The sequence below is a fragment of the Lepidochelys olivacea genome, assembly GCF_965140295.1.
Source record: "Lepidochelys olivacea isolate rLepOli2 genome assembly, chromosome: 23".
NCBI lineage: Eukaryota > Metazoa > Chordata > Testudines > Cheloniidae > Lepidochelys > Lepidochelys olivacea.
Window position 1 is genome coordinate 5119069 of NC_140433.1, and position 15102 is coordinate 5134170.

A 15102-nucleotide genomic window follows, 5' to 3' on the forward strand; every position below is an offset into this window, starting at 1 on the left:
AAAGTCATTGCACATAACAGAAAATCGGGAGCAGGAGCTGAGCAGGGCCCTGGGGGATTCTTGGTAACTGGGAATGGGGCGCAGGGGCTGGGCAGAGCCCTGGGGGATTCTGGGTAACAGGGAATGCGACTGGAAAGGTCTGGTTGCTCCCCCATTGTCTTGTCCAAGTGCAGTTGCAGGGTAGCTCCCCCCCAATCTCGGGGTGCCCTTTTGCCTGGGGGCTGGAGCCTTCCAGGGTCCATGTCTCGAGAGGAGTCTGGGTAAGGCTTGGAGCCTTGTGGCCTGCTGAGGGTGAAGGGGATACGGGCAGCCCATTAGCCACCCACTTACACACAGCCAGCTTGGGCTGCAGCCCGTCAGCCATTCCCTCCAGGGAACGTGTGGACCCCTTGCTCTGGGGCTGGGAACGCCCAATCCCCAGTGACAGAGAGAAAGGCACCCCCAGAATCCTGGGGCCTCCTTCTCTGTGGGTCAGTGGGGAAGGCAGCGTGGGAGGGCACTTCCATGCCCGAATGTGGCGTCCCTTGGCACTGGACCACATGATGGCACGAGCGGCAGAGAACAGGCCCTGCGAACTGAGTATGTGTGAGTTGGGATGCGTTTGTGCACACGGGGGGGGGTGCGTTTGTGTGTGCGTGAGCACGAAGGCTTCCGTGCCTGGCAGTCCCGTTGCACCAGTCTGTGTCAGTCCGACCGTGGAGGGGGCTTCCTGCACGCACCTGACTGTGAGTGTGTGTGTGTCCATCCACCCTTCCGTGTGCGCGTGTCCATCTGTCTGTCCGTGTGCGCGCCCCATGGCTGTCTGTCTGTGCCCATGTGTCTCTGTCTATCAAGGGGTTGGGGGAGGGCATTTGCCCTTGGGTCCGTGCGTCTGTCTGGCCACGGGGGTGTGCCCACGGGCCTGCGCATCTGTTTGCTCCTTGGCATGTGTCTGTGTGTCCATCCCGCCGTGTCTGCCCGTCTGTCCAGCCACAAGCGTGCTCACCTCCGTCCTTCCATGTGTGATCACAGGGCTCCGGTGCTGGCCCTGCCTCCCCCCACTCTGTCAGCTGCTGCGAGCCACCCTGCTGAGCCAGCGGCCCCCAGGGGGGGCAGGGGGAGGTGACACTCAGAGATGCTTCACACCAGAGGCTGCTGTGTGGGGAGCTGACGCTGCTCACTCCATCCGAGAGACCCGGACACTTTGGCAACAGGTAGGAGCTGGCTCAGCCCCCATCCCCTTCCACCCCGCGTCCCCTCGAAAGTGACCCACCCCTTCCTAAACTGCCCTGGGCTGGGGTTCTGACATGGGGAGTGCTGATCTCCCCCCTGGGCAGCTAGTGCCGAGCTAGAAGGCTCCCTGTTCGCTGTAGTGAACCTCGCTGTCCCCTAAGAACTCCTGGGACCCAGCTGGCCCCGGAGCATCCGACAGCCATGATCCCCGTCGGCCGGGGAGCAGCTAAAGCTCCCCCATGCCCCAGACTGCTCCGTGCAATGCCAGCGGGGACTGGTCTCCCTGCCCTCAGGGGGCAGCTGGCAGGCTGGGGTGCAATCACAGCTAAGGGGGCATCTGGTCTCTCTCCGTCCTCTGCTCCAAGGGTCTCAGAGCCTTTGCCAAGCAAAACTAACTGCTTCCTTCCCAGCATGGGGTCAGGCTCCCTAGCCCTGTTTCAGAGGGGGGCTCAGGGGCAGAAAGGGGTTTGCCCAGGGTCCCCCAGTAAGCCAGGACTAGCACCAGGTGCTCTGGCTCCCAGGCCCCCCTGCTCTGGACCCTAGACTCCATTCTGCTCCCAGAGCTGGGGCTAGAACCCAGGAATCCTGATGCCCAGGGTCCCTCAGCAAATCTCTAGACCACCCCTCCCTCTGGTGACACCTACTCGTTCTCTTGCACTCCTCCAGTGACAGGGGCCAGACTGGGGGGGAAAAGTATGAACCTCCATGCCCAGATCTCATTCTTAGAACCGAGCAATCTTGCCCAGATGTAGCAGAGATGGGCACTGATGTAAGAAGATTAGATAGATAGATAGATAGATAGATAGATAGATAGATAGATAGATAGATAGATGGGGTATATGGGGATAGATTAGATAGATAGATGGATAGATAGATAGAGGGGGTGAATGGGGATAGATTAGATAGATAGATGGATAGATAGATAGAGGGGGTGTATGGGGATAGATAGATAGATAGATAGATAGATAGATAGATAGATAGATAGATAGATAGATAGATAGATAGGTGAATGGGGATAGATAGATAGATAGATAGATAGATAGATAGATAGATAGATAGATAGATAGATAGATAGATAGATGGGGTATATGGGGATAGATTAGATAGATAGATGGATAGATAGATAGAGGGGGTGAATGGGGATAGATAGATAGATAGATAGATAGATAGATAGATAGATAGATAGATAGATAGATAGATAGATAGATAGATAGATGGGGTATATGGGGATAGATTAGATAGATAGATGGATAGATAGATAGAGGGGGTGAATGGGGATAGATAGATAGATAGATAGATAGATAGATAGATAGATAGATAGATAGATAGATAGATGGGGTATATGGGGATAGATTAGATAGATAGATGGATAGATAGATAGATGGGGTGTATGGGGATAGATTAGATAGATAGATGGATAGATAGATAGAGGGGGTGTATGGGGATAGATAGATAGATAGATAGATAGATAGATAGATAGATAGATAGATAGATAGATAGATAGATAGATAGATAGATAGATAGGTGAATGGGGATAGATAGATAGATAGATAGATAGATAGATGGGGTATATGGGGATAGATTAGATAGATAGATGGATAGATAGATAGAGGGGGTGAATGGGGATAGATAGATAGATAGATAGATAGATAGATAGATAGATAGATAGATAGATAGATGGGGTATATGGGGATAGATTAGATAGATAGATGGATAGATAGATAGAGGGGGTGAATGGGGATAGATAGATAGATAGATAGATAGATAGATAGATAGATAGATAGATAGATAGATAGATAGATAGATAGATGGGGTATATGGGGATAGATTAGATAGATAGATGGATAGATAGATAGATGGGGTGTATGGGGATAGATTAGATAGATAGATGGATAGATAGATAGAGGGGGTGTATGGGGATAGATAGATAGATAGATAGATAGATAGATAGATAGATAGATAGGTGAATGGGGATAGATAGATAGATAGATAGATAGATAGATAGATAGATAGATAGATAGATAGATAGATAGATGGGTGAATGGGGATAGATAGATAGATAGATAGATAGATAGATAGATAGATAGATAGATAGATAGATAGATAGATAGATAGAGGGGGTAAATGGGGATAGATAGATTAGATTAGATAGAGGCAGTGTATGGGGATAGATTAGATAGATAGATGGATAGATAGATAAATAGATCTATCCTCAGAAGTTCTGAAAACTCTTTATCCCCAGCTCACCTTTGTTCCCAAGAGCTGCCGCTGAATAAACCAAATCACTGGTGAAGGTGAGTTATAAGCAGGTCCGGATCTATACTGCAGGCCCTAAAACTGAGTGAGATTCCCAGATGGGTTTTGCAGGCTCAGCAGCTTCCGATCCATTTGGGTCAGCACCAGAACCAGACCCAAGCCCGGACTCTCCTGAGGCAGGGCGGGACATGCATTCCACCTGGCTCTTGGACCTCAACTCACCATGCTGGTCCAAGGCATGCAGGAGATTTGCTTTGTAATAACCCCCCAAGCCCTCTCTTTCCTGCCCCATCTCTGCCCCCCACCACATACCTGCCAGAGTCCCTACAGATGGCAGTGCAGAGCCAGCTGTGCCATTGGCTTGGCTTCCCGGGCAGGAGCTCTGTGGCTGGTGACCCTGCCAGAGAGGGTATGAGTCCAGCTGGATGTGCAAATCTGGAAGGAAGGAGGTATTTGTGCCTCCAGCGACTGATAGGGGTCAGATTCCAGGTCCCCGCATGGGGGGACAAATCTGGAATTGAAAAACAGAGCAGCCAAGGCCCAGCCCCTCTGTTATTTACCTGCTGAGAGCAGAGATCAGGGACCAGCATCTCCCGCAGCAGCAGCTGCAAAGCTAGGGAGGGCCTGGCGCTTGGGACACCTCCTCCGCGGGAGAACGTGTCTGCTTGTGTCCACCCATGCACGCTCACTGTGTGCAACCCCCCCACATGCACACGCACACTCGTGCACACACATGTGCAAGTCTTTACACTCTCATGTGCACACTTTAGCACACACATCCCCTCCCCATGGCCCTGTCCACGCAGATGCATGCCCATAAGCCCTTGTCCTCACATGCCCTCGCACACATACATACGTGTGTAAGTCCTTGCACTCCCATGTGCACACTCACGCACTCCCATGCCTGCATCCGCACAGGCACAAATGTCCGTAAGAACCTGCGCTCGGGCACACCCACCCATTCAGACATAAGCATGCAGGCATTCGTGCATTAACACACGCCCTGGCACGAACTTGCACGTGGATGCACGTCCACACGCCAGTGCACACCAGCAACACATATACCTTTAGCTCTGATGTTTCACGAGCAGGTGGCCTTCCTCGCTTACAAACGGCACACACCCTGCAGGCTCATGAAGCCGGGCAAATGAGAGGCCCAGCCAGCTCCCCCAGCGTTACTGGCTCAGGGTGGGGAATGGGTGCTCTTTAGAACAGCACAAAGCAAGCGGATTTGACTTGAACCATTGCCCCCAAACTCTAACCGATCCCCCCAGAAAAACTTCTCTGCATTTTATTAACTTCCCAGTCACCCCTTTCCCCAATATTTTAACAACTGCCTCTGCCTCGAGGGGTTCTGGTGGGCCCCCGTTCCTGACAGAGACTCTGTCACCCCCATATTCCTAACCCTGATCGGTGGGAGCTTCCCTGCCGGAGCCACCTTCATGGGATTTTACAGACTGGCTCACGACTTAGAGCCTCCAAGATTCGCAGTATTTCAGGCATCCCTCCACCCCTGGCCCCCGCACAGCTCAGTTGGGTAAAGACTGCAGAGGCACTGTCCCTTTAAAGGCCCTGCCCCAGGCTTCTAGCCATGCAGTGCCCCCTGTTATGCCACTTAAGCGCTGGCCTTCCCTGTGCCAGCCCTGGAACAGGTGACATTTCCCTGCACCTGGCTGAGCAATTAGCCGGCTGCTTTGAGCATAGCTAATCAGGGACCGCCTGCAGGCAGGGCTGGAGTAGGGGGGGAAAGCTGCTGCAAGGCCCTAATTAGCCAGCCCCCCCGATACGCCTCCCCCTCTTCCCGGAGTGTGGATAATTTCCCTTTCTTGGATCAAGTCTGAAGCGGTGGGTTCCCCGTGGTCCCCAGCACAGCCAGCCTCCAGCCCCCTCCCCCCGGCCTCCTGGCCCAGCAGCTCCACTGAGCTGCCTTTAAAGTTTAGTAGCTCTGTGCTGGGGGGAGGCATGGATGGAGCAGAGAGCTCAGGGTTGCGGGGGGGCAGGGTGAGCTCATAGGCACACGCAAACATACATGCATGCACATACATGTACTCTGCTTCCTTCCCCAGACGGGAAGAGGAGCTCTCATGCAGCTCAAAAGCGTGACTCTTCCACCAACAGATGTCGGGCCAATAACAGATAGGACTGCCTCTACGTATATATACACACCCCCACCCCCTGTACATGCATGCAAACATATACATACTATGCACACCACAGACATATCATAGAATCTCAGGGTTGGAAGGAACCTCAGGAGATCATCTGTGCAAAGCAGGACCAATTCCCCAAATTTTGCCCCAGAACCCTAAATGGCCCCGTCAGGGATTGAACTCACAACCCTCCAATGCTCAAACCACTGAGCCGTCCCTTCCCCTGCATAGGCTCCTCCCCTGCCAATGTGGCCCTGCCCTAGAGGGACGGGCCCTTGGCCCGGCATCTCCTCCTCTGCCACCCTTTCCGCTCTCGTGGGGGTGGTCTGTGACTGAGACCCCCGTCAACGCCTCACATATGAGCCACTCAGCGGGGATGACTTTGTACTTGAGCCAGCACCTGGAGGGGAAGGGCCCCATATCCCATTGCCCGCCCCCCCGAGCCAGCCAGTCCCCACTGCCCTGGGGCTGGAGCAGAGCTGGCGCCCCCTATAAACAAGGGAGCAGGGAGCGTGCGAGAGGCAGGCGTGGGTCTGGGGCTCGGGGAGTTGTGTCCCAATGGGGACAGCAGCCCGTGACGAGTTACATCAGCTCTCTCTGCCCCCCCCACCTTCCCCTCACTCCCCCGGGTCCGCTCGCCCCTCTCCGCCTGCTCCCTGCAGGGCAAGCGCCTGGCTGGGGAACCATGTCCAACAACATGGCCAAGATCGCCGAGGCCCGCAAGACGGTGGAGCAGCTCAAGCTGGAGGTGAACATTGACCGCATGAAGGTGTGACTCTCCTCCACCGCCGCCTCCTCACATGGGCGTGCAAACCCCGCCTCCGTGCCACTGTCTCCACGGCTGTGGAAGCCCCACCCCTAATGCCATCCTCGCTGCATGCTGGCTGTGGGGGGAGCTCCCGATTACTCCAGTCCCGGCCACTCCCAGCAGGGGGCGCTGTGGGGAGCAGGGCAGGAGCTGGATGCGTGGGGAGCTCCCGATTACTCCAGTCCCAGCCTCTCCCAGAAGGGGGCGCTGTGGGGAGCGGGGCAGGAGCTGGCTGTGGGGGGAGCTCCTGGCTATTCCAGTCCCGGCCTCTCCCAGCAGGGGGCGCTGTGGGGAGCGGGGCAGGAGCTGGCTGTGGGGGGAGCTCCCGGTTACTCCAGTCCCGGCCTCTCCAAGCAGGGGGCGCTGTGGGGAGCGGGGCAGGAGCTGGCTGTGGGGGGAGCTCCCGGTTACTCCAGTCCCGGCCTCTCCAAGCAGGGGGCGCTGTGGGGAGCGGGGCAGGAGGTGGCTGTGGGGGGAGCTCCTGGCTATTCCAGTCCCAGCCTCTCCCAGCAGGGGGCGCTGTGGGGAGCGGGGCAGGAGGTGGCTGTGGGGGGAGCTCCTGGCTATTCCAGTCCCAGCCTCTCCCAGCAGGGGGCGCTGTGGGGAGCGGGGCAGGAGGTGGCTGTGGGGGGAGCTCCTGGCTATTCCAGTCCCAGCCTCTCCCAGCAGGGGGCGCTGTGGGGAGCGGGGCAGGAGCTGGCTGTGGGGGGAGCGCTGGCTGGGAAATCGCCCAGTGGCTCTATGGCCAGCAGAGGGGGCTCTCCCTGGGCACCGGTGGGCGTGTTTAACCCTTTCCTCCCTGTGGCAGGTGTCAAAGGCGGCGGCTGATTTGCTGGCTTATTGCGAGGCGCATGCCAAAGAGGACCCGCTGGTGACCCCGGTGCCCTCCTCGGAGAACCCCTTCCGCGAAAAGCGGCTCTTCTGCATCGTGCTTTGAGCCCTGCAGCCAGCGACTCAGCACCCCGCCCAGCTTTAGCATAGGGGAGCGGAGAGTGGGTCAGAGACTGGGGGGGAGGTCGGTGGGCACTGGGGGACAGAGCATGGGGTGTGGGCTGCACACCCTGACTGACCTGGGGCGTCTGCTTCACCTGTCCTCCTTTCTCCCCCCCCACCAGTGAACATTATCTCTGTGGATTCACCCCTTGGCTGCTGTTTCCAAGATCAATAAACACAGTGCAGAGTTACTCTCCCTCTGCCCCTGCCTGGTCATTGCGTCCCCCAGCCCCTGTCCCCCCACATCCCCAGGTCCTGTCCCCCCGTGCTGCTCCCACCGGGTCACTGAGGCCCCAGGTCCTGTCCCTCCCACTGCCCCGCCTGGTCCCTGGGCCCTCAGGTCCCGTCCCCCCCCAACAGCCACCACCTGGTCACTCAGCCCACAGGCCCTGTCCCCCTCCCCAAACAGGACCCCTGGTTCTAGCTTTCCTCGCCCTGCTGCTCCTGTCTGGTCACTGAGCCCATCCCCTCCGCTGCCCCAGATTCCATCTCCTCCCCACTACCCCCACCCAGATACTGAGACCCCAGACCCTGTCCCCACCGAGTCCCCAGGTTTCATCTCCCCCCTGCTGTTCCCCACCCAGTCACGAAGCCCCCAGGGCCCGTCTCCCGGGGGGATAGGGGATGCCCAGGGGTGGCTGACAGACATTTAGGGACTTGGCCCCCTCCGGTGTAGAAGGCTCTGTGGCACCGTGGCCCGCAATGGGGGTGATGAGGCTGTGTGCCCATCGCCCAGGCCCCCACGGAGGTGCTCTGTCCCCGCTGGGGAAGCGGGTGCTGTGGCTGTGAGGCCTAGGGGTGCCATGTGTCTATGAACAGGGGAGGGGGAGGAGGAGGAGGGAGGGGAGCTGGCTGCTTGTGGGGGAAGGGATAGGATCTCCCTGCACTCTAAATGCCCCCCCTATTGCAGCGAAGTGGGGGACCGGAGTCCCCCATGCTGCCCCTCCCCTCTTATAACAGGGTGACATCCGGGGCTGTGGGAAGAGACTGGAGTTCACTGGCTCAGCCCAGTGGGCAGGACACGGGTCAGAGCCACTCTGGGTCGATGTGCTTGCCACACATCAGGGGCAGGAGCCGCCGGCTGCACTGGGAGGTGTTACACACGTCCACACGCATGGACAACGTCCGCGCACACACACGCATGCACAATGTCCACGCACACACACGCATGCACAACGTCCGCGCACACACACGCATGCACAACGTCCACGCACACACACGCATGCACAACGTCCGCGCACACACACGCATGGACAACGTCCGCACACACACACGCATGGACAACGTCCACGAACACACACGCATGGACAACGTCCGCGCACACACACGCATGCACAACGTCCGCGCACACACACGCATGCACAACGTCCACGCACACACACGCATGGACAACGTCCGCGCACACACACACGCATGGACAACGTCCGCGCACACACACGCATGCACAACATCCACGCACACACACGCATGCACAACGTCCACGCACACACACGCATGGACAACGTCCGCGCACACACACGCATGGACAACGTCCGCGCACACACACGCATGCACAACGTCCACGCACACACACGCATGGACAACGTCCGCGCACACACACGCATGGACAACGTCCACGCACACACACGCATGCATGGATGCGCCCGCGCACACACGAACATGGACGCACACACACGCATGCTTTGGTGCACACGCGTACCTCCAGAGACCGGCACACAGTGGTGTTGGAACACTTTTAATAGTGGGGCTGCTGAAAGCCAGGGCCCTTACCTCTCTCCGTGGCCCCCTCCCTGCTGGGCCCAGGAGCAGGGCCATGGCTCTGAGGGGGGAGGGGAACTGGGACTGGGGTAAGGGGGCCAAGGCTGGGGCCACACCCACCTGTAGTGAAGATACACCTGAAATGGGGGGCTAAGGAGGGACCCATAGAGGTCGGGGGGCACGATCACCTGCCTGCTGAGGTGCTAATGGGTAATGACTTGGAGGACTGGCCGGACGGCACTCAGAGCGCCTTGGTCCTTACCCGGAGCCAGAGCCAGCGGGGGACGTGGGACCTCCTGAAGGGGGGAACTGAAGCACCGAGGGTAGGGCTTGACAGGGCTGGGACGGAGCCTCCGTCCCAAGGTGGGGAAACTGAGGCACTGCCATCCAGGGCTGTATCGTCAAACCCAGCAGCTGAATTCCAGACAGAGCTGCAGGAGGATCCCTCCTTGGAGAATCTGAGGGCCCTTGCTGGCCACAGCGGTGCAGGATCCCAGGGGGAGGACCGCCAGGAAAGATTACTGTGGGAGAAAGGATTCCTGTACTGGGAATGGGCTGATTCGGGGCAAACCGAACCTTGGAAGGCCAGGAGAAAGTTGGTGGTTCCCCAGAGGTACCGCCACAGACTGTTGTATTTGGCCCACGATATCCCCTTTTCAGGGCATCAGGGCATCTGGCACCAGGCAGAGGCTGCTGCAGATCTTTTCCTGGCCCGGGGTCTTTGACGCCGTCCAGCAGCATTGCAGGTCCTGTGACTCCTGCCAGAAGCAGGGGTTGGGGGGGGGGAAGGCCTGGGATAAGTGTAAAGCACCCCGAGACCTTTGCCCATCATAGAGGAGCCTTTCCAGCAGGTGGCTGTGGACATAGTGGGGCCCCTCAGCAGGGCAACCCGGTCAGGGAAGAAATATATCCTGGTGGTGATGGATTTTGCTACATGCTACCCCGAGGCGGTGGCCTTGTCCTTGGTCGAGGCAGACACCCTGGCAGACGCGGCGCTGACCATTTTCAGCAAAGTGGGGTCCCCAAGGAGGTCCTTACAGAGCAGGGCTCCATCTACATGTTGGCCCTGCTCCAGTGCTTGTGGGAGACGTGTGGGGTCCGGCACACCTGGGCCTCGGTGTATCACCCTCGGTCCAACGGGCTGGTGGAGAGGTTCAATGGGACCCTAAAGATTATGCTGAAAACATTTATGGACCAGTAACCGCAGGACTGGGACAAGTATTTACCCACCTGCTGTTCGCATACAGGGACGTGCCCCAGGAGTCCACAGGGTTTTCCCCATTCGAGTTGCTGTGTGGGAGGAGAGCGAGGGGACCCCTGGAGTTGATGAGGGATGAGTGGGAGGAGAAGGTCTCTCCCGATGGAGAGTCAGTGGTGGAGTATGTCCTGACCTTCCGGGAAAAGCTCGCAGAGCTCATGGGCTTGGCCAGGGGAAACCTGGTCAGGGCACAGAGGAAGTAGAAGGTCTGGTACAACCGCTCAGCACGTGTGCTACTGGGGACCAAGTGATGCGTGCCATCCCCGTGAGGAGGAACAAGCTGCAAGCTGCCTGGGACGGTCAAGGTCACCAGACAGGTAGACGAGGTGAACTATGTCGTGGAACTGCCCAACTAGGCACACAGCCAGTGGTGCGCCATGTCAACTGGGACAGGGAGAACTTGGTGCTGGCTGTGTGTGGGCAGTGGGAGGAGAAGGGAGAGGATCCCTGGTGGGACTCCGCCCTGAGGCTGGGGCTGACCCCTCGCTGGAATCAATTCCCCTCTCAGACCAGCTAACCCCTGCCCAGCAGGCTGAGATCAGAGAGGTGCTGCATTCATACTGGCAGCTGTTCTCTAACCGGCCTGGGATCACTAATCTGGCTGTTCACCGGGTGGAGACGGAAGCCAACCCTCCCATCAGCTGTTCCCCATTCAGGGTCACTGGGAAAACAGCCCATAACTTGATGGGGGAGGTTGGAGACATGCTGGCTTTAGGGGTGATCCAGCCATCCTCCAGCCCCTGGGCCTCTCCCGTGGTGCTAGTCCCCAAGAAGGATGGGTCGATCGGGTTCTGTGTGGACTATCGGAAGCTCAATGCTATCATTGTGTCCAATGCCTACCCCATGCCTAGGACCGATGAGATCCTAGATAAGTTGGGGGGCACCCGGTACCTCACTACCATGGATCTCACCAAAGGCTACTGGCAGGTGCCTTTGGACCTGGAGGCCAGGGCGAAGTCTGCCTTCACCACCCCAATAGAGATGTTCGAGTTCCTGGTCCTGCCTTTTGGCCTCAAGGGGGCACCTGCCACCTTCTAGCGCCTGGTGGACCAGTTACTAAGGAGGATGGAGGACTTTGCTCTAGCTTATATTGATGATATCTGTGTCTTTAGTGAGACCTGGAAGGACCAGTGTCCCAGGTGAAGAGGGGGCTGGGTCACCTGCAGGATACAGGACTGACTATAAAAGCTGGAAAGTGCAAGGTGGGGATGGCAGAGGTGTCCTACCTGGGCCACAAGGCGGGGATCGGCCACCTGAAGCCGGAGCTGACCAAAATGGAGGCAATCAAGGACTGGCCCACTCCCCAGACTAAGAAGCAGGTCCAGGCTTTCACTGGGATGGCAGGGTACTGCCGGAGGTTTGTGCCCCACTTTAGCTCCCCTCATGGAGCTTTGTAGGAAGAGAAAGCCGGACAAGGTGGTCTGGACCGAGCAGTGCCAGAGGGCTCTCTGTGTGCTGAAGGAGACACTTATCCAAAGCCTGGTGCTGGTAGACCCGGATTTTAACAAACCCTTCCTGGTGTTCACCGACGCCTCAGACATGGGCCTGGGTGCGGTGCTGATGCAAACTGATACAAAGGGGGAGAGACACCCCATTGCGTACCTGAGCAAGAAGCTGCTGCCCCGGGAGCAGCACTATGCGGCCATGGAGAAGGAACGCCTGGCCATGGTGTGGGCCCTTAAAAAGCTGCAGCCGTATCTATTTGGGCGGCACTTCCCTGTGTACGCTGAGCATTCGCCCCTGACGTGGCTGCACCAAACGGAAGGGGCTAATGCCAAGCTCCTGCGGTGCGGCCTGCTCCTCCAGGGTTGTGACATGGAGGTGCTCCCTGTGAGGGAAGTGCCAATGTTATAGCCGATGTTTTATCACGGGGCCGGGGCCCTGAACTTCCCCCAGGTCACTGGCCAAGTGACCCCGCTCAGTTCAGCCGGTTCTGGCCAGCGGGAGGACAATGGGCTGCGGAGAGAGGACCCCGGGGGCTGTGACCAGTCGGTTCCAACCAGTGGGGAACAAAGGACGGCTGAGAGGGGAGGAGGCCCAGGTGACCCTGTTTACCTGGACAGAAGACAATGGACAGAGGCGTGGCTTGCGGGAGGTGATATCGGATGCCCAGCTGGAAAGGCGGGGCCGGGGGTCAGGGGTTCGAGCCTGGAGGGAGAGAGCAGGCAGAGCCCACCTGGATGCAGGGGAGACTAGGATGTGCTGTGCTGAGCGAGGCCAGGCCTGAGGATCCCTGAGAGTTTCCTGTGCTGGGTTCAGACGCTCAATAAACCCTCCTTTGTTACGCTGGCTGAGAGTTGCTCTGGGCTAGAGATCGGGGGGGGCATTATTTCCTCTGGGCGTGGAGGCCCCAGGGTCCAGAGCGAGTGGTCTCCCTGAGGGGGCCCACGGCGAGAGACCGGCGTGCTGAGGCTCAGAGAGGTGCGCTTCCAGGAGGGGCTTAACCCCTGAGAGAGAGTGGACCCCCGAGAAGGGGTGTCGCACTGAAGGGGGTTCCCCCGAGGGACCGTACAGGGCCAAGAGTGGGCACGACCTGTGAGTCCGGGACAGCCTGGCCAGACACAGCCCGCGCCTGCTTTCCCAGCAGGAGGGTCGAAGCCCCTTCCCCAGCAGACGCCTCTGGAGGCATGAGTCCCTTGCCAGCCCACCACCTAGTGGTCATCCGGGCGAGTGCTCTTCAGTGCCACTGGCGGTGGGGGGCCGGGTGATGGCCAGCATGGCTGGGGGAGTGGGACCACACAGCACCCATTGCCCCCAGTGCACTGCTGCCTGCTCCCGCTGGTCATTGCTAAGCCGCACTGGCCCTGGTGAGAGCTTGGCTGGGAGCCACCCAGAGAAAGCCGGGAGCTGCCCCAGGAATGGAAGTGAATCTCTGCCCCCTCCACAGCTGGAGGGGAAGCATCACCCCGCGGTTAAGGCTCAGCAGACCCAGCTTCTGGTCCCAGGTTTATCAGCCTCTACGGGCAAGTCACTGCCCACTCCTTGCCTCAGTTTCCCTCCCACCCATTGCATATCTCGATTGTGCTCTCGCAGGGGCTGTCTCTCACTCTGTGCCTGTGAGTGCCTGGTGTGGAGGGGCCTCCGGGTGCTATCGTAATGCCCATAATAGCACTTCTGTTGCCCTGGGTTGGGGGCTGTGCTCAGTAGGGTGTGTGGGTGGGGGAGGCGGGTCAGGGCAGGCAAGAGCTGGGGCCTGGTGGTTTATTGTGTCCCTTTGCGGGGTGGAGTAAGGGACTGGACACTGCGACACCCGGATTGGGGCACTCTCTCTGTGGGGAGAGATACGGCACGAGGAAATCCCAGCACTGAAAGCATGGGGAATGTCTGTCCCACCCCCGAAACCAACCCCCTGGCCCCCCTTGGAGACCAGCTCTGCTCCCTCTGTGAGGGAAAAGGCCAGGGCAGCTGCCCCGTCACTCAGTGGTAGGAAAAGGGGCCAAACTGACTCTGGGCTGGCCCCCCCAAGTGACTCCCGAGGCTGGGTTCCCCCCAGTGAGTCTGAGCTTCCTCCCCATGCCTGCCCCTGCCCCCCAAGTGCCGGAGCTCCCACCATGACTTTTGCTAGGCTCCCCCCCACCCCAGGTTCCTGGCTCCGTTCCCCTGTCCCTGTTTCTTGTTCTTCGCAGAGTCCCTGCACAGAGCCAGCCCATAAAGCACCGTGACTGCTTTACTAGCCAGCCTCGGCGCGAATACCTTTCCCCTAAGAGGAAGAGTAAACAGGTCCCTCCTGTGACTGCCCTCCCTACTGCTCCCTCGCAGCCCGGCTGCCCCTGGCCATGTACATTCATGGGCATGGGAAGAGACCAGAGGGACCCAGCTGAGCCCAAAGCATCCCAGATCCAGAGCAAGGCATGGCCCGTTCTGACGCAGCCCAAGAGACACTCCCAGCTGATGGTCCAGGCTTCCCTCTCAGCCCCCCGATTCTCTGCATCCTGCTAATGAGGACTGTTGCACCCCCTTGACTTGCCCAGTGCACCCCCTTTCCCAGTGTGTGCCCTCTCCCGCAATCTGCCTCCCCGCCGTGGAGTCAGCCACGTAGCGACTGCCACTTGTCTCTCCGGGTCTGAGGAAATGCACTGGGCCGTCAAGGGAATTAGCTAATGAATTAGCCAGTCGCCTGCACTGTTCAACATTTGTGCCTTATTTCCAATCGGAATTGGTCTGGCTTGAACGTCCAGCCACTGGTTCTTGTTCTGTCTTTCTCCCAACTGCTAACCTTTGGACTCTGCTCCACCCCAGACGTAGCTGCATTTCAGACTCCCAGACTGGCCTGCAGCCCTCCCCTCTGCCAGCAAGCCCCAGGAATTATTATGTTGCTTGGAGCAATCAGGGGCTCCCAGGGCCTCCGTGACTTCCCTCTTGTGTTTGGAACATGATATCTAAATTGCTTACTGCTCCCTCCATTCGGGTCCAATCTCAGCGGTGCTCAATTAGTTACAGCCCTATTAGCCACTATTGATTTACAATCCTTCCTGCTCATCAGGGCTATAATTGCATCTGACTTCCCTCCGTCTCCCTCTCTGCATCTCGGCCTCCAGCTCTGAAACTTGCATCATGTCTCCAGCCCTGACTGGAATGAGCCAGCTCGCGGTTAAAGAGATACAGCCCCTTCCCACCCCTCACCCCCACCCCTGCACTCCTGCAACCCTGGAGTGCCTCAGCTGAGA

The 15102-nt window shown here is 58.2% G+C and overlaps 1 protein-coding gene across 1 annotated transcript; it reads left to right on the forward strand.

The window, feature by feature from the left end:
• The first annotated feature begins 661 nt into the window (after window positions 1-661).
• GNG8 (G protein subunit gamma 8) lies at window positions 662-7580 on the forward strand. The gene is made up of 5 exons (XM_084612810.1): window positions 662-725; window positions 1012-1193; window positions 3455-3506; window positions 6281-6387; window positions 7235-7580. Exons 4-5 carry the CDS (start codon window positions 6304-6306, stop codon window positions 7361-7363), a joined length of 213 nt encoding a protein of 70 aa, XP_084468936.1. The 5' UTR covers window positions 662-725; window positions 1012-1193; window positions 3455-3506; window positions 6281-6303; the 3' UTR covers window positions 7364-7580.
• Window positions 7581-15102: the final 7522 nt, after the last annotated feature.